At 46.9% G+C, this 26,573-nt stretch overlaps 1 protein-coding gene across 1 annotated transcript in view; it reads right to left on the bottom strand.

The window, feature by feature from the left end:
- Positions 1-1,097: 1,097 nt before the first annotated feature.
- Positions 1,098-26,573, bottom strand: part of NSMAF (neutral sphingomyelinase activation associated factor) — a 102,389-nt gene continuing 76,913 nt past the window's right edge. Inside the window, exons 25-31 of the mRNA XM_044293317.1 lie at positions 21,303-21,370; positions 21,097-21,220; positions 14,603-14,686; positions 11,378-11,528; positions 10,565-10,667; positions 4,149-4,258; positions 1,098-1,786 (exon numbers count right to left, since the gene is read on the bottom strand). Coding sequence (XP_044149252.1) covers positions 1,692-1,786; positions 4,149-4,258; positions 10,565-10,667; positions 11,378-11,528; positions 14,603-14,686; positions 21,097-21,220; positions 21,303-21,370 — 735 coding nt within the window. The 3' untranslated portion in view covers positions 1,098-1,691. The remainder of the gene's footprint in view (positions 1,787-4,148; positions 4,259-10,564; positions 10,668-11,377; positions 11,529-14,602; positions 14,687-21,096; positions 21,221-21,302; positions 21,371-26,573) is intronic.

The raw sequence follows: 26,573 nt of genomic DNA on the forward strand, positions 1-26,573 counted from the left end.
ATCAGTCTATGTTGTCCTATGGCAGGGAGGGATCAGTACACATCTGCTCTCATATTGGTTAGAACGGCAAAAAAAAAAAAAAAAAATGAATATTGTACCTTTTTGTTAATAAGAGCAATCAAAGAATACACCAGGCCCATAGTGTATGGAGGAGGACAGTGATGGATGCCTGGCTGACGGTTTTCTGCATACACAGCTGTGAGAAGGCCACACAGTCTGATGATGGATCTGCTTTAAAGCAGTCAGCTCCTTTATCGGTATGTGGTCTATATAACCTTTACATATGGACATATCTAGAAGTGGAGAAGGGCCCTGCCCTTCTGGAAAAGCAAACATAGGATAGAGTACTAGAATGTGAAAGCAATTCCACCACGGTTCTATTTTACTGCATAAGGAATGCCGTAAAAAACTGAAGTTACCTTCATGCTCTGGGTCAATAAGATTACAATACCACATTTATATCGTTTTTCTTCTATAAACAAAAAAAAACAAAAAAAAAAACTTCTCATCACCATATTCTGATCCCATAACTTTTTTTTTTTAGTTAGTAAGTCTCTTAAGCTTATTTTTTTTGCAGGGTAATATGTATTTTTTTTTTTTTTAGATACCATTTTTGAGGATACATTACTTTTTATTCCATATTTTTCTAGGGGGGCAGTGAAGCAATGAAAAAAAATTTAAAATCAGCCATTCTGATCTCCTTCCACTAAGCCCCCCTCAAGGGCTTTTGACATGTGATTCTTAGAAGTCTAGCCCCTCACACTGCAATAAATGAGTAATGCAATGTGAGGGACTTGCACCATTTTCCTATGGAGCACTGCCACCTGCAGTGCTCAATACCAATTACAGCTGTACTACACTGGAAGTCTTCAGCGAGAGTCAGCCTAAGGGCTGTTTCACACGAGCGGATGCCGTGCGTGACATCCGCTCCGTGAAGAACAGCCGAGACCCGATGCAGACTGCAGAAGCACTAACATGACTGATAATGCTCCGTGCCTCTCTGTGATCTCTTTACTACGAAATCACAGCAAGATAAAAGTTGTCACTGTGATTACGTAGTAAAGAGATCACAGAGAGGCACGGAGCATTATCAGTCATGTCAATGCTCTGTGCTTCTGCTGTCCGCATCGGGTCTTAGCTGTCATTCACGGAGCGGATGTCGCGCTCTTGTGAAACAGCCCTAACAGAAACAACACACACCTTCCTTGATCTTTGCACGGGGAAGCCATTTTAGCTCCAGGAGCACAGCGCTCCCGGGTAAAAGTTGCCTGAGATACTGTGGTCTTAAGGGGGGCCTTATACTGAATACATACCCTTCTAAAGCCGACTGAGTATATTCCAAGGTTGGGTACAACACTCCCCGCCTTTTTTTTTGTTTTCTTCTATACTTGTCCACCAGTCATGTTCTTTTCCTTGGTGGGACATCAGAAGGTCCCCTTACAGACTGGACAGAGACTTGGCTGCTTTTAATCGAGAGAGGATAAGGGAGGGGGATATAAATAAACCATAATCCATTCCCTGTTCCACAACCTGTAGATACAATCCATAGAAATAATAAATGCCACCGATCATGGATTGTATGGAGCAGTGGGACGTCAAGGCACATTCTTCAAAGCAATATTGTACAGTACATTAAAACATTGCATTTTAAAATCTTCAAGTCTGGGGCAGTGGACACGGAAAGTAAAAGCTCAGTACTGCAGCTTCCAGAGTAAAATCTGTCTGTCTGCTGATCCGGTGATTAGAGTGTTACAAGGCTCATTCATCCACATACACGTCACAGCATCTATGAAAGAAGGGAACACGCCGGATTATAGAAAAGTAAAACAGATACTGTATGGTGTACACTAGAGTCAGGCCGTATAAATATGATCAGACAGAGCATAGCCTCTAGGAGTAATGGCAACGCCCCGTTGCTCCTAGATGCTCATTTGCATATTATTAAAACATAACTTTTCTCAGCAATGCAGGCACATGTGAACATTGGACTAACACAGATGCCTTCAGCTGCCAAGTGCACATGTAACAGGTCAGCCAGTGTCAAAGGTACAAATCTGCTGACAGATGCCCTTTAAGAGGCATGCCTCCTGAAAATTGGTATATAACATACATAATCCCCTGGGATTGAGTTACAAATCAGTGGGATCACTGGACTATCATGAGGGAGGTAATTACCATTGTTTCCATTGTCTAAACATGGTGAAAAATAACCACTGCTCTCTAGAACAGAAGGGTGGTGGTTACAGCCCAGGACATCCAAGGCCAATGTGGGGGAGACACCAAAAATTAAAAGTATGGCATAATGGGAAGGCCTGGCACAATTTCATATAACAATGTTCACCTATACTAGGCACCACAGAGCAAAACAGGCTGTAAATGGTTTAATGCCTGCAACTAAAACCCAGAGCAGCAGCCCAAATCAGCCCAACAAAGTGTACCGACTGTGGCTATCTGGGGTTATAAATGGGCCAAAAAGCATGTTAATGGTATTTTCCAATCCTCAGAAAACTACCAGCTATGGCAAAGGGAAAGAGGAATTGTTTTCAGACTTTGATTTGGACCGGATGTAATTAAAACAATATTGAAAGGTGAGTACATTTGAAGTCTATTTTTTTTTTTATTAGCAGAAGGACCCGGCTTTGCACAGGTATATTTCATCTATTTATTTTTATGTTTGTGTGTGTCGGTAAAAGATAGATAGACAGTATCCCCCTTAACAGTGACATCTACAGTACCTCGCCCCCTTAACAGTGACATCCACAGCCCTCCACCCCTTAACACTGACCCATCCCCACAGTTCCCAGTCTCCTTAAAATGGGACCTCCACAGCAGCCCACCCCCTTAACTTTGACCTTCACAGCAGCCTGCTCCTTTAACAGTGAGTTCCACAGCACCCCACCCCCTTGACAATGACCTCCACAGTACCCCGCTGCCTTAACAGTGACCTCATAGTACCCCACTGCCCCTTTAATAGTGACCTCATAGTACCCCACTGCCCCTTTAATAGTGGCCTCCACAGTCCCCTCCTCCCTCAACAGTGACCTCCAGTGTCCACCCCTTTATTAGTGACCTCCACAGTACCCAGTCTCGTTAAGTGATTTCCACAATAACCCGCCCCCTTAACAGTGACCTCCACAGACCTCTGTTCCCTTAAAATGGGACCTCCACAACACCCTGCCCCCTTAACAGTGACCTCTACAGCACCCCGCCCCTTAAGATTGACATCCATAGCGGACTGTCCCCTTAACAGTGACCTCTACAGCATCCCACCGCTTAAGACTGACATCCATAACGGACCGTCCCCTTAACAGGGACCTTCACCGTTCCCTGACCCCTTAACAGAGACCTCCACAGCGGCCCGCCCCTTTAACAGTTACCTCCACCATGGCCGCCCCTTTATTAGTGATCTCCACAGTACCCCATCTCCTTAACAGTGATTTTCACAACACCCCGCCCCCTTAACAGTGGCCTCTACAGCAATCTGCCCCTTAACACTGACCTCCACAGCAGCTTGTCCCCTTAACTGTGACCTCCACAGCACTCCACTCCCTTAACAGTGTCATCCACAACACCCTGTACCTTTAAAGCTGACCTACAGCAGTGAAGAAAAATGGCTGGGCCGTGATGGAAACCTGGTGTAAAACTGTGTGTATGTGGAGACTAAGGGCCTGCGAGCTTCTATTGGCTGATAAGGGTCATGTGACTGTGTGTATGGCAGTTGGGATATGAGGAGAAAGACCTGCAGGCTTCTATTGGCTAATGTAGGTCATGTGATGGTGCCATATTTGCACTTTTGGGGAATCTCTCAGGAACAGTACATGCTAGAGAACTGAGACCCGGTCTAAAACCTTCCCGGACACCTGATGTACCTGTCTGCCAAATTTCGGGATTGTAAATACGACGGTGCGGATTCCTTCAGCGGACATACACACATGTATACACTCAGCTTCGTATATTAGATTTCAGGCAAATCTGTACAGTAAAGCCCCTTTAAAGGAAAGGCTGAACATAAATGGAGATAAGCTGTTATATATAATTTTTTGGGTTAAGGGGATCCTTTTCGGATACATGGCTAGAATGCCAGGAGGAATGCAACTGGCCACTTTATCCCACAGTGAAACAATAATGAAACTAGTTATTCAGTTTACCTGCATGACCTTTCATTCTTTCAAGAATTCTTCCACCAAGGAGGTCCCAGGCTAGCAATTCTCCAGTGTCATTACCTGACAGAACAGTCTGACCATTCCAACAGAAGCATCTACATGAAGGGAAAGACCAGAGAGATAAGCTTATACCTGGGAATGGTGTAAGGCTTCAGCCACAGGTGATTTACATGCTGCATATTCTCCATAGTGGAATTGTGTGCAGAAAATCTACAGCATTTACAGCAACAGCAAAGTGGATGTAGCAGGGCTTAATGTGGTAGTCCCACTTCAGCAGGTGGCATTTATCATGTAGAGGAAGTTAATACAAACTACTTACTAATTTGTTATTATCCATATTGTTTACTTTGCTGTCTGGATTCATTTTTCCATCACATTATACACGGCTCGTTTCCATGGTTACGACCACCCTGTAATCCATCAGCAGTGGCCGTGCTTGCACATTATAGGAAAAAATTCCTGCCTCACATAGGCTGGTGCTTTTTTTTATAGTATGCAAGCACAGCCACGCTGCTTGATTGCAGGGTGGTCGTAACCATAGAAACGAACAATGTATAATGTGATGGAAAAATGAATCCAGCTATTTGCTGAAGTGACAAAACTCCTTTAAAAGGGGTTGTCTTGACTTCTGTAAGTTGCATTTATCATGCAGAGAAAGTTAATACGAGCAACTTACTAACGTATTGTTATTATCCATATTGCTTCCTCTGCTGGCTGGATTCATTCTTCCATCACATTATACACTGCTCGTTTCCATGGTTACGACCACCCTGTAATCCATCAGCAGTGGCCGTGCTTGCACATTATAGGAAAACATTCCTGCCTCACATAGGCTGGTGCTTTTTTTTTTATAGTATGCAAGCACAGCCACGCTGCTTGATTGCATGGTGGTCGTAACCATAGAAACGAACAATGTATAATGTGATGGAAAAATGAATCCAGCCATTTGCTGAAGTGACAAAACTCCTTTAAAAGGGGTTGTCTCACTTCTGTAAGTTGCATTTATCATGCAGAGAAAGTTGATACGAGCAACTTACTAACGTATTGTTATTATCCATATTGCTTCCTCTGCTGGCTGGATTCATTCTTCCATCACATTATACACTGCTCGTTTCCATGGTTACAGACCACCCTGCTATCCAGCATCGGTGGGCGTGCTTGAACAATATAAGAAAAATAACTAGCCTATGTGAGCTCCCATGGTCCCGGCCACCAGAGAGGCTGACGCTTTTTCCTATAGTGTGCAAGCACAGCCACCACTGGTGGATTTGACGGTGGTCTGTAACCATGGAAACGAGCAGTGTATAATGTGATGGAAAAATGAATCCAGCCAGCAAAGGAAGCAATATGGATAATAACAATACATTAGTAAGCGGCTTGTATTCACTTTCTCTACATGATAAATGCCACTTGCTGAAGTGAGACAACACCTTTAATATGAAGACTATAGAATTGCCATAGACTGTGTTAGTAAACTATTGCAATCTATGGTATAAACAAATCGAACAATCACAAGTTCCAGTCCCTTTGATAGACTAATTGTTTGGTGTTTTTTACAATTCAAAAAACGCCATTGTGGCAGCACGCACAGTCTCCAACAACATTGCACAAAGGGTATAGTCTCCAAAGGCTGCAAGCGGATCTGCTCAAAGATTTTTTTTATTTTATCTTTATTCCAGTACAAAATTCAAACAAAGTTAAATAAAATTAGTTTATCAATCATATAACCGCCCCCCAAAATCCTAAATCAATTTTACCCACCCTAGGGGATGACAGATAGAGAGAGAAAAACTAGATTTTTGTACTTACCGTAAAATCTGTTTCTCTTCCGTTCATTGGGAGACACAGTCTTGACCTTGGGTATAGCTATTGCCACTAGGAGGCGACACTAAGCAAAAGAAGTGTTAGCTCCTCCTCTCAGCTATATCCCTTCTGCAGACACTGAGCTAATCAGTTTGTACAAAAGCAGTAGGAGCAGTCAGGAGAAGCCAACGGCAAATAAAAAGGAAGAAAATCAGAGATGGGTCATCCTGAAGAACCAGAAGGACCCATCTAGGAGAACCAGTAATGTCCATACAGGGTGGGAGCTGTGTCCCCCAATGAACGGAAGAGAAACAGATTTTATGGCAAGTACAAAAATCTTGTTTTCTCATCCATATCATTGGGGGACACAGTCTTGACCTTGGGACGTTCCAGAGCAGTCCCCGGGGTGGGTCATAAACAAAGAAGCCATCCTGCCAATCCGAGGACCGCTTTCTGCAAAACTCTACACCCCAGCGAAGTGTCAGAAGATGCAAAGGTGTGCCGCCTTGCACCGCTAAAGGGCCGAAGCTCCATGATGTAGTGCCCAACCATTGCCCGAGCAAAATGAGCAATAACCCGGAAGGGTGGAGCCCGTCCACTGATGTGGTACGCTTCCACAATTGCCAAACAAATCCACTGGGAAATGGAAATTTTGGAGACAGCCAGCCCTTTTCTCGGTCCCTCCGGAATGACGATTAATGAATCTGTCAGTCGGAAAGAGGACGTCTGAAACAGATAGATGCGAATCCAAACCAGATGCTTGCTGATGATGAAGGGCGACCGACAGGCAAGAGCAGCTAGATCCGACACCCTAGCCCTAGAAATCGTCAGGTTATACCATGCACCGAAAGCCGTACTAATACCCACGAGAAGTGAGCAAACCCACCAGCTGAAACCTGTCATGGTATGGGCAGATGACAGCACTATAGGGAATAAGAGTACCTGTCAGCCAGTGCCTCAGGAACACCATACAAAGCCTGGAGGTGATGGCAGAACATGAGCACAGTGCCACCTGTGATAAGGAAATGTAGGCACAATCACAGCTGCAACTAGCGAGAAGGTTCCACCCCTAGAAGGGGGACGATGAACAGAAATACTCCCCCTGGGACGGAGTCACACAGTAGGGGCACGGAACAAGAGTAGCCATAAAATCTATGGCCAGTGCAAGGCTGCCTAATAGGGGGGAGGCCATAGCGCAACTATGGTTTCCAGGACTAGAGGAGAGGCTGCCCCTGAGAAAGAGGACAAACAGAAGTAAACACCCAGAATATGGTGCTAGCAGAGAATGGATGTCGATCATGTTGAGTCCATAGCCTGTCAGCTACCGTCCCACCTAAGAAAGACGGAAAATGCGATAGAGCATCACTGCTGACTGAAGAGGGAAACCCAACGCAATGTATCGGGTCCATGGGTAGTGTAAGCACTACTGGTTCTGCAACTACTCCACCAATATAAGGAGGGTAATGCTACCGGATCTACAGTATGCAATTGTGGTGCAACTAATCCACCTATAGAAGGGGGAAAACCGAAAGGACAGATGACAACCAGTGCAATTACCCCGCCTGCGGAGGGGGTAATGCAACAGGACGTATGGTATCCAGCGGAAGTGCAGTTACCCGCCCAATGAAGAAGGGTAATGCAATAGCCTGTATAGGAACCAGTGGTAGAGCAACTACTCTATACAAAGGGTAATACCACAAAATGTACAGCACACAGAGTAAGTGCAAATACTCCTATTACGGAAGGAATGCTAGCGGAAGCATAGGATCCAGTGATAGTGCAACTACTCTGCCATGGAAGGAGGGTAGTGCTACAGGATTTCTGGGTATCCTGTAGTGGTGTAAATAGTCCGCCTGTGGAAGGAGAACAATGCTACCTGATGTACAGCCCACGGAAGGTGCCAATACTCTGCCTAAGAAATGTGCAAACACTCCGTCCTTTAAAAAAGGAGGGTAATGCTACCGGCCGAACGGCACCCACTGGAATTGCAATTACTCCGCCCATGGGAGGAGGGTAAAACTACCGGCTGTACCGTGTCCAGAGTTAGTGGCACTACTCTGACTATGGAAAGAGAATAATGGAACGGACTGTACGGTACCCATGGAAGTGGTATTACCCTGTCTATGGAAGAAGGGTAATGGTACAGGCTGTACAGTACCCAGAGGAAGTGCAAGTACTCCGCCTAGGAAGGAAGTGTAACGCTACCGACTGTACGGTATCCAGTGCAAATGCAAATTACTCCACCTATGAAAGGAGTGCAATGCAACAGGCAGTACAGCATCCAATGTAAGTGCAATTACTCCACCTATGGAAGGAGGGTGATGCTATAAGCTGCACGGTATCCAGTGCAAAATAAATTACTCCGCCTTAGGGTCCATTCACACGTCCGTAGTGTATTACGGATCCACAATACACCCGGCCGGCACCCCCATAGAACTGCCTATTCTTGTCCACAATTGCGGACAAGAATAGGACATGCTCTATTTTTTTCCAGAGCTGCGGACCGGAAGATCAGGGGGCATGCTCCGGAAATGCGGATGTGGACAGCACACTGTGTGCTGTCCGCATCCATTCCTGCCCCATAGAGAATTAATTTGCGGAACACATGTGGACCCATTCATATGGACGTGTGAATGGACCCTTATGGAAGGAGGTAATGCTACAGGTAGTACAGCATTGAATGTAAGTGCAATTACTCCACATATGGAAGGAGGTAATGCTATAAGCTGCCCAGTATCCAGTGCAAGTGCAGTTACTCCGCCTTTTATGGAAGGAGGTAATGCTACAGGGCTGCACGGTATCCATTGTAGGTGCAAATTACACCTTCTGTGGAAGGAGGTAATGCTACAGGCAGTACTGCATCCAGTGTAAGTGCAATTACTCCACCTTTTATGGAAGGAGGTAATGCTACAGGCAGTACTGCATCCAGTGTAAGTGCAATTACTCCACCTTTTATGGAAGGAGGTAATGCTACAGGCAGTACTGCATCCAGTGTAAGTGCAATTACTCCACCTTTTATGGAAGGAGGTAATGCTACAGGCTGTACGGTATCCATTGGAAGTGCAATTACTCTGCCTTTTATGGAAGGAGGTAATGCTACAGGCTGTACGGTATCCATTGGAAGTGCAATTACTCTGCCTTTTATGGAAGGAGGGTAATTCTACAAAATGTACAGTATCTATTGGAAGGGAAATTATTCTGCCTTTTTTATGGAAGGAGGGTAATGCTACAGGCTGTCCGGTATCCAGGGCAAGTGCAATTACTCTGCCTTTTATGGAAGGAAGGTAATGCTACAAGCTGTCCGGTATAGAGTGAAAGTGCAATTACTACGCCTTTTTTATGGAAGGAGGGTAATGCTACAGGGTGCACGGCATCCAGAGCATGTGCAATTACTCTGCCTATGGAAGAAGGGCCTATGGAAGGAGGGTATGCTACCATGTAACTACTCCGCCTATAGAAAGAGGGCAAGCTGCAGGGAGTGCTGTATCCAGCGGTAGCGCCAGGATTCCACTTGCACTATAGGACGTATGTATCCAACAAAGAAATTCTGCCTACAGAATGGCATGTGAACTAGGTTCAGACAGACCAAATATATAGATTTTTTTTTTTTTTTGTACAGCTCAATTCTATCCAAACAGACCTAAGGGAACTGCACCCACATCCATCTGTACTAATGACCAGCACTGCAAGCCTCAGCAGAGAGCCCAGAAGCACATTCCTCAGCACCGAGGCAAGAAAGGGGTTAAGCAGAAGGCAGGGGCGGAGCTTATTGGCAGCTGGTGGGGCTAGAGCAATTACTACACCAGGTTGGACTCTCATCAACAACACATCCTGCTTAGCTTCCAAATGCACATGCAGGTTAATCACCAGATTACTAGGAAACAACCTAATAACACACTGAGCTATTAGAGAAAGTCTGGTAATAAGCAGAAGTCTCCCCCCCCCCCCCTCCCTCCGGGGAAGGGACATCTGCCGAAACTGAGGCCTCAGGTGGAGGTAAGTAGGCCTCCGTGGGGGATATTCACATGAAAAAACCTGAGGAGGGGAGGGAGGAGGAATGGGGGCCTAGGGGACAGAGTATACTCACCTCTCTGGGGTTTTCTGCCCCCCCTGGCTCCAGCGGGATCACCAGCTTTGTGTTACCCCTTGGTGAGGGTAGCTACACCGGTAACAGAGGGGACTTTGGCAGAGACCGGACCTGGTGACCCGAAAGCTGGCGGGAGACAGAGGTTTTTACAGGAACCTCTGGTCCTCCTTGCTATCTGGAGATCGGGAACGTGCAGCGGGCTTGAGGACCCCTTGGACTCCCGTCTCCTGGGTGGGAATGCAGGCAGCTTGGAGACTGCCCTCAGCCCAGCTAAAGGAAAGAAAGAGAAAAATGTTAAAAGAATGAAAATAAATATTTAGCAGACCTGCAAAGCCTGCCTCCTACAGACACTAAACTAAAACTGATTAGCTCAGTGTCTGCAGGAGTGATATAGCTGAGAAGAGGAGCTAACACTTCTTTTGCTTAGTGTCGCCTTCTAGTAGCAATAGCTATACCCAAGGTGTCCCCCAATGATACGGATGAGAAAAGTTTTACATTTATGACAGATTACCTCTGCCTTTCTCCAGAGGATAGAGAAGAGATCAGCATTCCCGTTTGGACATCTATAATCTTTAGGCAGCCATCTTCCCCGGCAGAAAGTACATGTCTGGCATCTGCAAAATGTTATTCGGTATTAGCTGTATTCTGTCCATACTATCACAAATGTGTCACTTTGAGACCCTCTGAGTGCACAGGCTCAACACTACAGTGCAAGAAGAATTCAAGCATGCAGTTTTATTATTATTTGCAGGTCCTCCACTGATGGTCTTATATCCAGCAGTAGCTGCTCATTACCACTATAAAACGGACATACGGACACGGTGTGCTGTCCGCATTTTTTGCGGACCGACTGAAATTAAATCGGTCTGCATCCTATCCGCAAAAAAAACAAAAAACAAACACGGAAACAAACAACGTTCGTGTGCATGTAGCCTAAGGGTGCTGTTATTTTATGCCATGAACAGATTTGCCACACTTGCTGCGGACAACACTCCTTTCCAGAAAGTCAATGGAAAGTCTGCATTAAATCAGCATGCAAAATGTGGCTTTTTGCCAGAAGTTTCCTAAGCAAAAACATGAATCCGCCCTAAAAATTGTTAGAATGCTCAGGGGAAAAAAAGACTAGTCTATTACATCATGTTTTCCTTCCAAACACCAGCCCTGAATTTATGCGAGTGTTTCTGGGATTATCAAAATGAAATATGCTGAAAAGTAGTGTCTATATACTGCACATAGCGCAAAACCACTACACTAGTAAATCACAGGCTTCACATTGACACCCACTGTCCATATTCCCTGATCATGTATGTAGGATAACACATACCAGGACTTAGTGCAATGTCATGGACTGATCCATTGTGGCAAGGAAGCTGATGTAATAAACACGGCTCTGCAACGTCCCAGATGCTGACGACACCTTCTTTGGTTCCAGATGCCAGCAGAGATCCATCAGAGCTCACATTGATTGTATTTACCTATAGACAGAAGTTATAAAGCGGACATAGTTGTGGACTGAATTGTCAAGTAATATGTCATAAACTAGACAAACATATGACAATAAGATGTCCTTGCCCCTATAGAAATGTAAGGGACAGTTAAGGTATCGAATTTTAACAGAGCTTAAAGGGGTTCTCTAGTAAAATTACTGAAAATACCTTAATATTACTTTATGATAAACACATTCCCAAACAGCTTTTATCATTTAGAATTGCAATCATCAGAGGAAATAAAATGGCTGCTGCCCTATTAGCACACCCAAAACCCATCCAAACCAATAACACAGCAGGGTGGGCTACTTTAAGGCCCCATGCACACGGCCGTGTTTCACAGCCGTGTGCGGGCCGTGGAACCGCGGCCTGGATCCCTCCTGAGAGCAGGAGCGCACGGCGTCACTGGTTGCTATGACGCCGTGCGCTCCCTGCTGCCCCCGCAATACAGTAACACACTGGTATGATCTATACCAGTGTATTACTGTACTGTGCCGGCAGCAGGGAGCGCACGGCGTCATAGCAACCAGTGACGCCGTGCGCTCCTGCTCTCAGGAGGGATCCAGGCCGCGGTTCCACGGCCCGCACACGGCTGTGAAACACGGCCGTGTGCATGGGGCCTAAAGCAGTTAGCTAAAGGGCTGCCTCAGCTCTCCTGACTGCTCTTCCTGTCATGAATTAACAGAGTGACAATCTGCAAAACAGACTGAACTTTAACCCCTGTATTATAAAAACTACAGAATTTTTTTAATAAAACCTAAAATGAAATCATTTAATGATTGTGCGATTATCCTACTGTAAAAAGGTTTTCCTAGATTGACAACTTATCCGTGTCTGATCAGTGAGGTTTGTCCCCTGGGATCACACCAATCACCAGAACAAGGGTTCCATCGTTTGAATGGAGCAGCAGTCAGACATGTGCACTGCCACTCATGAGACAGCTGAAGACGGCAGAGTACAGTGCTCTGTATGTCGGGCAATCTCATAGTTTGAATGGAGAAGTGCACAGGACCATTCCTATTCAAAATAGGAGACACAGGACCCATGTTCTCAGATAAGATACTTATATGGGTTATTTTGAAAGCATAAAGTGCATTTATCAGCAGATTTGTACCTATGAAAACTGTCTGACCCGTTACATGTGCGCTTGGCAGCTGAAGGCATCTGTGTTGGTCCCATGTTCATTGCGGAGAAACATTAAGTTGAAATATATGCAAATGAGCCTCTATAAACAATGGGGACGTTGCTACATCTAGAGGCTCTGCTCTCTCTGCAACTGCCGGCCGTACCCTCTGCACTTTGATTGACAGGACCAGGCAGTGAAAACATGATCACACGGCGCTGTCAATCAAAGTGCAGAGGGTGCGGCAGTTGCAGAGAGAGCAGAGCCTCTAGATGTAACAGCAACATCCCCATTGTTCATAGATGCTCATTTGCATATATTAAAACTTCATTTTTCTCGTCGATGTGGGCACATATGAGCATGGGACCAACTCGGATGCCTTCAGCTGCCAAGAGCACATGTAACAGGTCAGCCAGTGTCATGGGTACAAATCTGCTAATAGATGCGCTTTAAGCCAATTTTTTTTTACTCACTCACCTAGAGTACGAGTTTTTCTTTCTGTGGGTGGTCAGCAGCTCACGAGCCAATCAAGCACCTGCATCTCCCAGCATGCACTGCAGTTAGCTTATTAACCCCTTCCTCCCTTGCACAGAAACAGTCCCTCACATATAGCCCCAGATATACATACAGTATGTAATTCCCTACAATCTCCTTTCTCCACTGTCTACAGAGATATAACTATTTGATAATCTATGAATTTAGAAATCGGGATGAATGAATAAAACATGTCTGGACCACTTTACCTGCTTCTCTATGAGATCACTATGCCAGTTCTGAGGAAGGGGGGGGGAGAAGTTGGACAAAGACAGATAAACAGCAGGGGGCGCTACCAGAGAGGACAATGTACTGTACATAAAAACATTACAATATTTTTATTACATGTATATTGCAATAATTTTGAAATGCTCTATTCACTGCATAGAAATAGGATAACCCCGTTACAACCCACCCTGTGGGTCAGACACTTATCTGTCTTGTTAAGTTGCCATTCTGGGACAACCTTTTAACATCCTAGCAGTCACAATAAAATTGGAAAAAGCCCTCCCAAAAATGTCTTGTATTGTATATTTTTAATGTGTCTGAAGTAAATCTTGTTGGCGCACATCTCAGGAAACACAATTGCATTTTTAGCCCTTTAGTGACATAGACCAGTAACATTTCCCCCTTTGTGCTCCAGCAGTCACTTTTTAATTTTTTTTTATTCAAATTTTTTTTTATTTTGCGGAATTAGTTGCAGGTTTTTAAGGAACCATTTTGGGGTATATATAGTGTATTATATTATATTTATTTTTTGGGGCGAAAGATAATAACAGGAATTTTTACATTATTTTGTGGAATTAACTCTGTTCACTGTGTGGCATAAATAACATAACTTTATTAAATTGGTCACTACAATGATGATAATGACCCATTTCTATATATTTTTTTCTCTCCTCCTGCACTCTGTCAGCTCTGCAACTGCCCCCCCCCCCTCCTTTCAGACTGAAGTAGAGGGGGCAGATACTTTAGCTGCTCACATTTCTTGACTGGTAGCAGCTAGAGATATGACAACATTATCTTCACCACATGGAAAGATATCACTGTTAGAAATCAGGATGCAGTGAATGCAGCAGAAATTAAAAGTATTCCCAACTTAGAGTGATATCTCCTGCTTCTGTTGTGCTAATGCTGTCATTCTGGTCTTGTATAAAAGCCTGGAATGCCAGCTTTCAAACAAGACCAGTGTCTAGCTGCTACCAATCAGGAGATATGAGCAGCTAAAGCAGCTCCCCCCCTCCTTGCCTCTTGCCCCAACTGCACTGGGGCAAAACTGTTAGGTGGTTAATGCACTGTTCTCTTCAGCTGCATAAGACTGGAACATATCAATTGTTTTACATATCAGACACAGACGTTTCTGGTGTTAAAATAATGAGACTTTTAAAAGACAATATAAACTCACACCAGCGTCATGCTCCAATTCTGCCAGCAATTCAAAGTTGTTTCTCTTGGTCCCACATACATCACTGGGTACACAATTCCACACCTAAATGAGAAAATGTGTAATTAATATATCAAGTCTACAACTGTAATAGTTCTGAAGGTTCACACTTTAATTTTGTAATATGATTGACATAATCTAAATTTCGGACATCTTTGTGGACATTTTGGACTTGGCATCAAATACCTAAAATACTTTACAGACCGTTCTTATCCAAAGAGACAAATCACATTCAGTCAACTGCTACCTGTAGATCAGTCAAAAACGTGAGCCCAGACACCTCTAATAGCTTAGGAACGATCCTAGAATAAATTACACTGCAATGTACCGCTGCAGGCCATTCACTGCACAGACACTGAACCACCAGTGGGAAGTCAGAGATTTGAGCTCAGATACTGCATGTATGTAAATCTAAAAGGTGGACTCAATTCTAACTCTAGATGAGAAAGGGCTTTATTACATGATTTAACTCTTAGGCTACTTTCACACCAGCATTTTTGCCAGATCCGTCATGGATCAGCAAAAATGCAAACGTTACTGATAATACAACCGTTTGCATCAGTCATAAACAGATCCGGTTGTATTATCTTTAACATAACAATGACGGATCCGTCATGAACACTATTGAAAGTCAATGAGGGACGGATTAGTTTTCTATTGTGTCAGATAAAACGGATCCATCCACATTGACTTACATTGTGTGTCAGGACTGATCCGTCTTGCTCCGCACCACATCGCAGACAGAAAAACGCTGCTTGCAGTGTTATTCTGTCTGCGAAGGGAGCGCAACCAAGCGGATCTGAATGCATTCTGGTGCATTCCGTTTCGTTCAGTTCATTTTTGTCCCCATTGACAATGAATGGGGACAAAACTGAAGTGTTTTCCTCCGCTATTGAGATCCTATGACGGATCTCAATTTTGGAAAGGGAAAGCGCAGATATGAAAGTGGCCTTAGGCTACTTTCACACTTGCGGCAGTGTGATCCGGCGGGCAGTTCCGTCGTCGGAACTGGCCGCCGGATCCGCCGATTTGCCGCTGACTGAAAGCATTTGTGAGACGGATCCGGATGCGGATCCGTCTCACAAATGCATTGCAAGGACGGATCCATCTCTCAGCTTGTCATGCGGACCGACGGATCCGTCTTGTACATTTTTCTCATTTTTACCGATCTGCGCATGCCGGAACGACGGATCCGGTATTCCGAATGCCGGATCCGGCGCTAATACATTCCTAAGGGAAAAAATGCCGGATCCGGCGTTCAGGCAAGTCTTCCGTTTTTTTCGCCGGAGAGAAAACCGCAACATGCTGCGGTTTTCTCTTTTGCCTGATCAGTCAAAACGACTGAACTGAAGACATCCTGATGCAAGCTGAACGGATTACTCTCCATTCAGAATGCATAGGGATAAAACTGATCAGTTCTTTTCCGGTATAGAGCCCCTGTGACGGAACTCTATGCCAGAAAAGAAAAACGCAAGTGTGAAAGTACCCTTAGTTACAAACTTAAAAGATTCCTCACAAGTTCAACTGAACATGACACATTTCCAAATATCTGTAACACCCCCAAGTTCAACTAACTGGAGGAAAAAGGAGATTTTTGTATAACTTACCAGTTAAATCTCTTTCTCGCTCTTCCTTGGGGGACACAGACCTTGGTATAGCTCAGCTCCCTAGGAGGCGTGACACTAAGTAAAACTGTTAAGCCCCTCCTCCATCAGCTATACCCTCAGCCTGGAGATAGAGGCTACCAGTTGCGTGTCCAAGTAGTGAAAGGATAACAACCAATAACGGAAACAACCAGCCAGCAACCCAACGGGGCGCCAGACCATAACCCTGTAACCAAACACAGAAGGGTGGGTGCTGTGTCCCCCAAGGAAGAGCGAGAAAGAGATTTAACTGGTAAGTTATACAAAAATCTCCTTTTCTCGCCCATTTTCCTTGGGGGACACAGACCTTGGGACGTTCAAGAGCAGTCCAAGAAGGGAGGGACCACAAACCCAAGGCGGAACACCACCAGAGCATCAGGAAACCGCTGCCTGCAAAACCAGGCGGCCCAACGCAGCATCCGCTGATGCATGCGTATGCACCCTATAGAACTTTGTGAAAGTGTGCAGAGAGGACCAAGTGGCTGCTTTGCACAACTGTTCAGCCGAGGCCCGATGCCTCTGCGCCCAGGAAGCTCCTACTGCTCTGGTGGAATGAGCAGTGACGCCAAAAGGCGGAGGTCTGCCCTTGGCTCGATAAGCCTCAGACACCGCCAGTTTAATGAAACGGGCAATAGCCACCTTGGAGACCGCCAACCCTTTGCGCGAACCCTCCGGAACCACAAACAGGGAGTCCGTGCGCCGAAAGGACCCGGTGACCTCCAAGTAAATCCTCAACGCCCTGACCACATCCAGACGGTGCAGTTCCCGTTCTCTGGGGTGGGAAGGAGAGGGACAGAGCGACGGAAGGACGATGTCCTCATTGATGTGAAAGGCGGAGACCACCTTTGGCAGGAAAGTCGGGACAGGCCGAAGCACAACCTTATCCTGGTGGAAGATCAGGAAAGGTTCGGAGCAAGAAAGAGCCGCTAACTCCGACACCCGTCGGAGAGACGTGACGGCCACAAGAAAGATGACCTTGCAGGACAGAAGGCGAAGGGAGACCTCCCGTAAAGGCTCGAAGGGGGCTGATTGGAGCGCCGAGAGCACCACATTCAGGTCCCAGGAGTCAGCCCCGATGAGGGGGAGGGGGGGGGGAGAAAGATAGCAGCGTGGGGGGGAAAAGCGTGGGGGTGCTGAGGATGCTGCTGTGCTGCATTGTCCTGCAGATGAGCGCTCAGAATGAGCGACCACGGGTGCCCCCCTTACCCAGAGGGGTAGATGCTGCAGATAGGGACGGGGTATGGGCTGGAATAGCCATCTCACCGTGCGACGTCTTCACCCTCAGTCCTTTCCAGCAGGGTCGCCCCTTCAGCCACTGGCACCGCAGTGGCAGGAAGCTGGAAGAGGGGCTTGGCGTGCGGGCGACCCCCTAGCTGGCGGGATGTAGGGGAGCCATTGCTGCCCAGATCCTCCTATTGCTTCTGTGGGGGAGGCAGCAGTGCAGATAAGTTGGCACTGGCGCAGCTCAACCCCGGGAGAGCAGAGAGGTCAAATGCGTCTCTGGTATCCCTAGAAAAAAATAAAATAACAAAATTAGAAGAAAAAGTAAAAATAACAAGGAGAAAACAGCCCTGCAGTAGCAGGGAGTGTCTTGCCTCCTTGGACACTAAGCTAAAACTGGTAGCCTCTATCTCCAGGCTGAGGGTATAGCTGATGGAGGAGGGGCTTAACAGTTTTACTTAGTGTCACGCCTCCTAGGGAGCTGAGCTATACCAAGGTCTGTGTCCCCCAAGGAAAATGGGCGAGAAAGTTCCTCAGTATTATACCATTGCAATTAGGATTTATCTCTTGAAGACAAAGACCTCCTTACAACAGCCAGTGTGTAGAGAAGCTAAGAAAGTTCTGTTATGTATTACATGATCACCCATTCAGATGAAATGGTTCCATGTAATACACCAATTCCCCTGCTGCAGGATCTCACTTTCCCAAGGGTTTTAGAAGCTGGAGCCAGGGGCATAATGGCCATAGACCCTACAGGAAAATTTCCCAGAGGGCCGATGCCTAGGGGCCACTCAAGTCCTCTTCATGGCATTTGTAAGTGGCCTCCTGAACTCAACTGTATCAAGAACTTAGTGGAATACTGTGGAGAGGGTGGCAGTACATTGTGCAGCACTGTGGTATTTGGTTCTGCTGGGGCAGTATTTTGTGCTGCACTACAGTATTGTAGGCCCTGCCTACTTATGTTGTCTCCACCTACTTGTGCTTTCCCACCTTCTGTCAATTTAGACCCGCCTACAACATAGGGCCACTTTTAGTTTTTTTCCAGGGCCACTTTAAGTTCCCAGTCTGCCCATGGCAGGGGCCATTGTGACCAGCTGATCACTGGGCCGACTTACTTTGAAAATAGGATTGTGGCCATGAGATAATCCCTTTAAACAAGGGCTCATCAGCAATATTAATGGAGGTATAATTGCTGAATGATGAAATCTGCATAATAATTTACCAAGTCTACTTAATATTGTAAATTCTCACAAGTCTAAGGCCTCATGCACACGACCGTTGTGTGCATCCGTGGCCGTTGTGCCGTTTTCCGTTTTTTTTCACGGACCCATTGACTTTCAATGGGTCCGTGGAAAAATCGGAAAATGCACCGTTTGGCAGCCGCATCCGTGAGCCGTGTTTCCTGGCCGTGAAAAAAATATGACCTGTCCTATTTTTTTCACGGCCAACGGTTCACGGGCCCATTCAAGTCAATGGGTCCGTGAAAGAACACGGATGCACACAAGATTGGCATCCGTGTCCGTGATCCGTGGCCGTAGGTTTTAGTTTCATACAGACGGATCCGAAGATCCGTCTGCATAAAAGCTTTTTCAGAGCTGAGTTTTCACTTCGTGAAAACTCAGATCCGACAGTATATTCTAACACAGAAGCGTTCCCATGGTGATGGGACGCTTCTAGTTAGAATACACTACAAACTGTATACAAGACTGCCCCCTGCTGCCTGGCAGCACCCGATCTCTTACAGGGGGATATGATAGTACAATTAACCCCATCATATCCCCCTGTAAGAGATCAGGGCTGCCAGGCAGCAGGGGGCAGACTCCCCCCCCCTCCCCAGTTTGAATATCATTGTGCGGCCCCCCCCCCCCCTCCCCTGTTGTTAACTCGTTGGTGGCCAGTGTGCGCACCCCCCTCCCTCCCTCCCTCTATTGTTTTAATACATTGGGGCCAGTGTGCGCGCGCCCCCCCAACCCCCCCTCCCTCCCTCTATTGTTTTAATACATTGGGGCCAGTGTGCGCACCCCCCCAACCCCCCCCTCCCTCCCTCTATTGTAATCATCATCGGTGGCAGCGGAGTAGAAGATTTTCATACTTACCTGGCTGCTGGCTGCTGCGATGTCTGCGTCCGGCCGGGAGCTCCTCCTACTGGTAAGTGACAGCAATGCGCCGCACAGACCTGTCACTTACCAGTAGGAGGAGCTCCCGGCCGGACACAGAGATCGCAGCAGCCAGCAGCCAGGTAAGTATGAATCTTCTACTCCGCTGCCACCGATGATCGGGGGGGGGGGGGGGGGGGGTTAGGGGGGGGGCACACTGGCCCCAATGCTATTATTACAATAGAGGGAGGGAGGGGGGGGGGGGTTGGGGGGGCGCGCACACTGGCCCCAATGCTATTATTACAATAGAGGGAGGGAGGGGGGGGGGGGGGTTGGGGGGGCGCGCACACTGGCCCCAATGCTATTATTACAATAGAGGGAGGGAGGGAGGGGGGGCTGGCCACCAACGTGTTAACAACAGGGGAGGGGGGGCCCACTGGCCACCAATGAGTTAAAAACAGGGGGGGGGGGGGGGTCTGCCCCCTGCTGCCTGGCAGCACCTGCCAGGCAGCAGGGGACAGTCATGTACACAGTTTTTTTTATATTCTAACCTGAAGCGTCTCCATCACCATGGGAACGCCTCTGTGTTAGAATATACTGTCGGAAATGAGTTTCACGATGTAGCTCATATCCGACAGTATATTCTAACATAGAGGCGTTCCCATGGTGATGGGGACGCTACAAGTTAAAATATACCATCGGATTGGAGAAAACTCCAATCCGATGGTATAACAGAACTCCAGACTTTACATTGAAAGTCAATGGGGACGGATCCGTTTGAAATGGCACCATATTGTGTCAACATCAAACGGATCCGTCCTCATTGACTTGCATTGTAATTCAGGACGGATCCGTTTGGCTCCGCACGGCCAGGCGGACACCAAAATGACTTTTTTTTTCATGTCCGTGGATCCTCCAAAAATCAAGGAAGACCCACGGACGGAAAAACGGTCACGGATCACGGACCAACGGAACCCCGTTTTGCGGACCGTGAAAAAAAACGTCCGTGTGCATGAGGCCTAAGACGGTATAAATGAAATGTCACTCAAGAACTCCATATGAGTGTCCCATCATTACAGACATTTAGAGAAATTATCATGACACAAAGGGCAGCAATATATTTTACACAACTAAGGATAGTTTCACTCTGCATTCTGGCATTACCGGAAGCTACTAATCGCTATTCAGGCCATTCACTATAATGGGGACCGCCGGAGATCCAGCTGCAACCCGGCAAATATGCAGAGAATCAGCCGGATGAAAACTACTGTGCGCAGCGTTTTTTATTCTGGCTGATTCAACATTTTTGCCGGATCTCTGCCGGTCCCCATTATAGTGAAGGGGCCTGCGGCTGTCAGGAAGCATCCAGAAGTTCCAGATCCAGACATTTCCGATAGGCTGCTCCCTGCCTAAGCCAGTGAAACTGCAATGCTTCATTATCAAAAGTATTCTGGGTCCTCTACAGTCCTTCTGTAGTTACGGACACTGTCCATACCTTGACCGTAGAATCCCAAGATGAAGTGAAGAGTCTGTTGTTGCACCACTGAATCTTGCTAACAGCATCATCATGTCCCATTAATGTATCCTGTCTTCTTCCAAAAGCAATAGAGTAAAAATATCTGGACACAGAGAAACAATACCGTCACGTGGATGAGTTATACTGTGGTTTTCCCTAATCAAAACGCATGCGTAAATACTCACACGTTATTATCCCATGAGGAGCACATCACTGTTGTATCCCCAGGCAAAAGGACACAAGATGACAATGCCTGGTACAGAATTAAAAAAAAGGAAGAAAAAATCAACACAAAATTCTCTAAAGGAAGGCAACGACAAAAATGGAAACAAGTCAACCAGAAAGAGGAGCAGTAATGGTGTCTGTGCATTATGGTTACTGATCAGAAGTCCCAAACATTATGTAATTAAAAGGGAAATCTAGAATGAAATGAACCTCAAACATGTCATTTGGATCCATGATCTTAGATCCCCACCAGCCTGCAAAGCTCCATAGCCCCATCGAAAAGCCTTTAGGAGAAAGTGGAAAAGATCCAGCACAATACTCCAGTTACAGTTCATTTGATAATAGATTTCCCCATTCCCACTTTTTTTTTTGAGAATTTATTTCCATTTCTTAAAAACATTTTAGTAAAGTAGACACAAAAGCAAATACACACCCAGGGTTTATTTTTATGTTTTTCTACATTTGTGCAATAAAAAAAAGAATTATTATTGCCGCATCCCAAGACCCATAACTTTTTTATTTTTCTTTCTTTTTATGGAGATGTGTGAGGGCTTCATTTTTGTAGGACGACTTGTAGTTTTCATTGGTATCATTTTGGGGTAAATAAACACTTTTTGATCCCTTTTCGGTGGCGACTGAGAATAAGGCTACTTTCACACTAGCGTTCATGAGCTCCGTTTGAAGGAGCTCACGAGCGGACCCAAACGCCTCCGTCCAGCCCTGATGCAGTCTGAATGGAGCGGATCCGCTCAGACTGCATCAGTCTGGCGGCGTTCAGCCTCCGCTCCGCTCGCCTCCGCACGGACAGGCGGACAGCTGAACGCTGCTTGCAGCGTTCAGCTGTCCGCCTGGCCGTGCGGAGGCGAGCGGATCCGTTCAGACTTACAATGTAAGTCAATGGGAACGGATCCGCTTGAAGATGTCACCATATGGCTCAATCTTCAAGCGGATCCGTCCCCCATTGACTTTACATTGAAAGTCTGAACGGATCCGCTCAGGCTACTTGCGCACTTGCGAAATTTTTCTAAGTTATTAATGCAGACGGATCCATACTGAACGGAGCCTCCATCTGCATTAATATGATCGGATCCGTTCAGAACGGATCCGATCAAGCGCAAGTGTGAAAGTAGCCTAAATTAGCAATTATGGCTTGTTTTTTTTTCTCTTCTTTTAATGGCAATTATCGCAGGGGAAAATTGACATGATATTTGTGTAGTGCAGGACGCAGCGATGCTTCAGAAATGTGCACCCCATGCTTCTATGGTCTAATTTTATGACATGGTTATTTTGTGGACATCTGTGACATTGCAATGATGTAAAGGTTCACTGTTACAGGGGGTGTTGCTGGGAGGATATAGTCTGAGAATTTCTCTACAGACACATCAATGGTCTTATTGCCAGTAGCCCCATCCCCAGCCATAAATGATGAATAAAAACTAGTTAAAAGAATTGTATACAACACTTGCCTCAATCATACTATCATGAACTGTACTAATGTACGTTAGGCCAAACCCACAAAAAGATCATTAACCTGCAATATGGCCGCCCCGAGGAAAGGTTTTAAAAATAAATAGCTACAACATCTAAAAGACTAGCAATACCACGATTCCTCTTTTACATAGAGTTTAGGAAAGTGTTTTTGTGAAAACTATAATGCAGTGTTCCTACGGTGTCATTTCTTTTATTACAGACATAGCAATGATATTTTACAGACAGTAAATTAGTAAGTGCTTTATCTGGAATCCTGTGGCTCATGTCCAGGGAGGAAGGTAACACAGCTGAGCCAGCATTGCTTCATACTTCCAGTAAATCAGCTGGACCATAACAGAATTGTCATGCAGCAGTCTGCCGTCAGGATTCAAAAGTAATCTGTTAGGGGTTCCCATAATGTAACTGGAAATGACTGGAGGTGCACCGATCATCATCCTCAGCATAGGTCATCAATCTGAGGTCGGTGGGGGTCGGACTCCTGGTACCCTAGCAGATCAGCTATTTAAGGAAGCCTCGGCAGTCATTGGAGCTCCGGTGAACACTGCGGCCTGCTCGCAGCTTACTAAGCACATCTGATAGTGGATGCGCTTGGTATGGCATCTCAGCCATAATCACTTGAATGGGGCGGAGTGGCACCTAGGCCATGTGACCAACGAATGTGACATCACTGGTCTAGGAAGAGGTATAAGCACGGCCTCTTCGAACAGCTGATCGGTGGGGGTCCCGGGAGTTGGATCCATGCCTCCTGAAGATAGGTCATCAGTATGTAAATCCTGGAAAACCCCTTTAATGTATCTGCACTAGTTAAAAGGGAAAATTGAGTCACTACAGCAGTGTAAAATCTGTCTCATAGTTGACACAGAATCAGGGTCCATTCACACGTCCGCAATTTTTTTCCGAATCTGTTCCGGATTTTGCAGACCCATTCATTTTCAATGGGGCCGGAACGGATGCTATGTGCCGTCCGCATCTACAAATTCCATTAAAAAAATAAATAGAACATGTCTTATTCTTGTCCGCAACAAGAAAAACGAGATTTTTGTATAACTTACCAGTAAAATCTCTTTCTCGCTCTTTCCTTGGGGGACACAGCACCCACCCATTCTTTGTTTTTCTTGGCACGGTTTCCGAGTTGTTTTACCCTTTGGGTAGTTGGCTTGTTGGTTCCACTTTTGGACTTTGCCTTTTTTTCACTACTTGGACACGCAACTGGCAGTCTCTCTCTCCAGGCTGAGGGTATAGCTGTGGAGGAGGGGCTTAACAGTTTTCACTTAGTGTCACGCCTCCTAGGGAGATGAGCTATACCCAAGGTCTTCTGTGTCCCCCAAGGAAAGAGCGAGAAAGAGATTTTACTGGTAAGTTATACAAAAATCTCGTTTTCTCGCCCAGTTTCCTTGGGGGACACAGAAGACCTTGGGACGTTCAATAGCAGTCCAAGAGGGGAGGGACCACAGCACCAAGGCAAAGCACCCGAAGGCATCAAAAAACCGCCGCCTGCCGACCAGGCGGCCCAAGGCAGCATACGCCGAAGCCCGAGTATGCACCCTGCAGAACTCGGTAAGGTGTGCAAGGAAGACCAGTGACCGCCTTGCACAAATGCATGGCCGAAGCCTAATGTCTCCGGCCCAGGAGGAACCGACAGCTCTGGTGAAATGAATGGCGACACCAAAAGCAGAACCCTGCCCTTGGTGCGGCAACCACAGCAAAAGCCACTCCGAGAAAGCGGAGGAAAGCCACCCTGGAGGCCATCCACCCTCTGCGCGGACCTCCTGGAAACACAAGAGACCAAACGTCGACAAGAGTCGGAGATCCCCAAGGAAAAACTGCAAGGCCCAAACAACGTCCAAAACGGCGAAGTGTCCGTTCCCGGGGGTGAGAAGGGGAGGACGACTGCCTTGATGAAAGGAAAGACGAACACCACCTTCAGAAGGAAGGAAGAGACAGAATGGAGAACAGCCCTGTCCTGGGGAAAGACAGAAGGCTCGGAACAAGAAGGGCCGCCACTCAGGCACCCGTCATAGACACGATGACTACAGAAACACAACCGTACAGGACAGAAGGAGTAGAGAGAACTGCTGTAACGGTTCCAAGGGAAAGATTGGAGTGCCAAGAGCCCAGTATGTAGTTCCCAGGGCGGTACCGGAGGGCAGTACAAAAGGAAACCAAGAGCCGCTCCACGGAAGAAGGTCCTGACAGGCCCAGAGGGGCGGGGAACGCTGAAAGAGGAAGGACAGCGCAGACACTGATACTTCAAGCAACAGAGTCCCAGTCCCAGGTCCAGGCCGGACTGGAGAAAGACAGAACCATGGAGAGAGAAAGGCAGAGTGGGGGAACGCCCAGCTTCCCACAGAACCCCAAGGAAAGCCCTAATTCCTACCACAGATCCTGGACGAAAACACGGCCAGGAGTGACACTAGCGAGCCCACAATAGTCGCCTGGGCAAGCGGGCGAAAACCCAATGAACAGGCGCAGACCAGTAACCCGGGCAGAACGGTCGTAGAACTGGTCCCGTCGGCCCCGAACAAAGGTGTTCCGTATCCACCGGAGTGGGGGAGCAGAAGGACAGACAGACAGGGACCAAAGGGTCCGTCCAGCAACCGCCAGATGCCAGTACAAGACAGGCTAAAGCCCAAGCCGATGTAGCCACCACAGGAAGACGGACTACAGTCCCGGTGTGGGGGATCTAAAGACAATCTTGACTAAATGGTAGTCCTCCCAAGTTACCGAGAAGGTAAGTCCATAGCAGAAACGTTGCCTAGAATGGAAAAAACGCAATCTGCACCCAGCGGGAGGACAGAACGCGGTAGACCCGGTAAATAGGCACACAGCAAGTACAGCCAGTTTGAACAAGGGGGACAGTACGAGGCCAAAAGGAACACCAGAACCATCAACATGAACAACCATGCTCTCCCCAGAGGGGAGGGCAGTGAAGGAACAGCCTCTGAAGCGTGGCCGGAACAGAAGCCACATTCGGAGTGATCCGTACCGAGTGGGAGCCAAACAGAGACGGCGAGAAAAGGCAGTCGAGAAAGAGGCCGGCATAACACCCTCCAAACGAAAGGAGGAGTGGGTAACAGAGAAGCCATAGGACAGCTCAAAGGCAGAACCCCGCTACACTGAGACGCCCGGTTCACCGCCTCGCAGAAGGCGAATACCCTGAAGAACCCAAGGTGGAGGTCCTCCGGACCTGGGTAAGCGAGCACCCAAGAGAAGTTGGATGACCTTCCCAAGAAGAGTGGCCGAACCTGGTAGCAGAGCAGACTGAACGCCGAGGGCGCCAACCGGAAAGAATCATACCACACCGCACTCGCAGAGGAGGAAATAGTAGTAGGTGAGGGGACTGTAGTCCCGCCAGAGCCAACATAGAATGCGACGGGCGCTGCAGACAGCACTCTCGACCATGTAACCACCAGCGCAGGGAAACAATGCCACGGGAGGACGAATGGGTACGTATCTAGGAACCACGAACACTCCCCGGGCGGAAGGGCCAACGAAATGAATGAGCACCGCCCAGCTCGGTGCAGTAGCGAGCAGGTAGAGCCCGTTTACTTATATATATAAAAGGTATTCATTTGTTGTTCATTGGACAACACCTGAGGCTCACACAGGTGGACAGAATGATCTCTGAAGAGAATAATGCAAGTCTTGCTGCAACCACCGACTCCCAAGATAATAAATATGTCGCAGGAGGAAAGGAGGCATACGTACGAGTAGCCCCGTAAGCAGTGAGGCCAACCCAC

This window comes from Bufo gargarizans, chromosome 5 (genome assembly GCF_014858855.1).
Source record: "Bufo gargarizans isolate SCDJY-AF-19 chromosome 5, ASM1485885v1, whole genome shotgun sequence".
Classification (NCBI taxonomy): domain Eukaryota; kingdom Metazoa; phylum Chordata; class Amphibia; order Anura; family Bufonidae; genus Bufo; species Bufo gargarizans.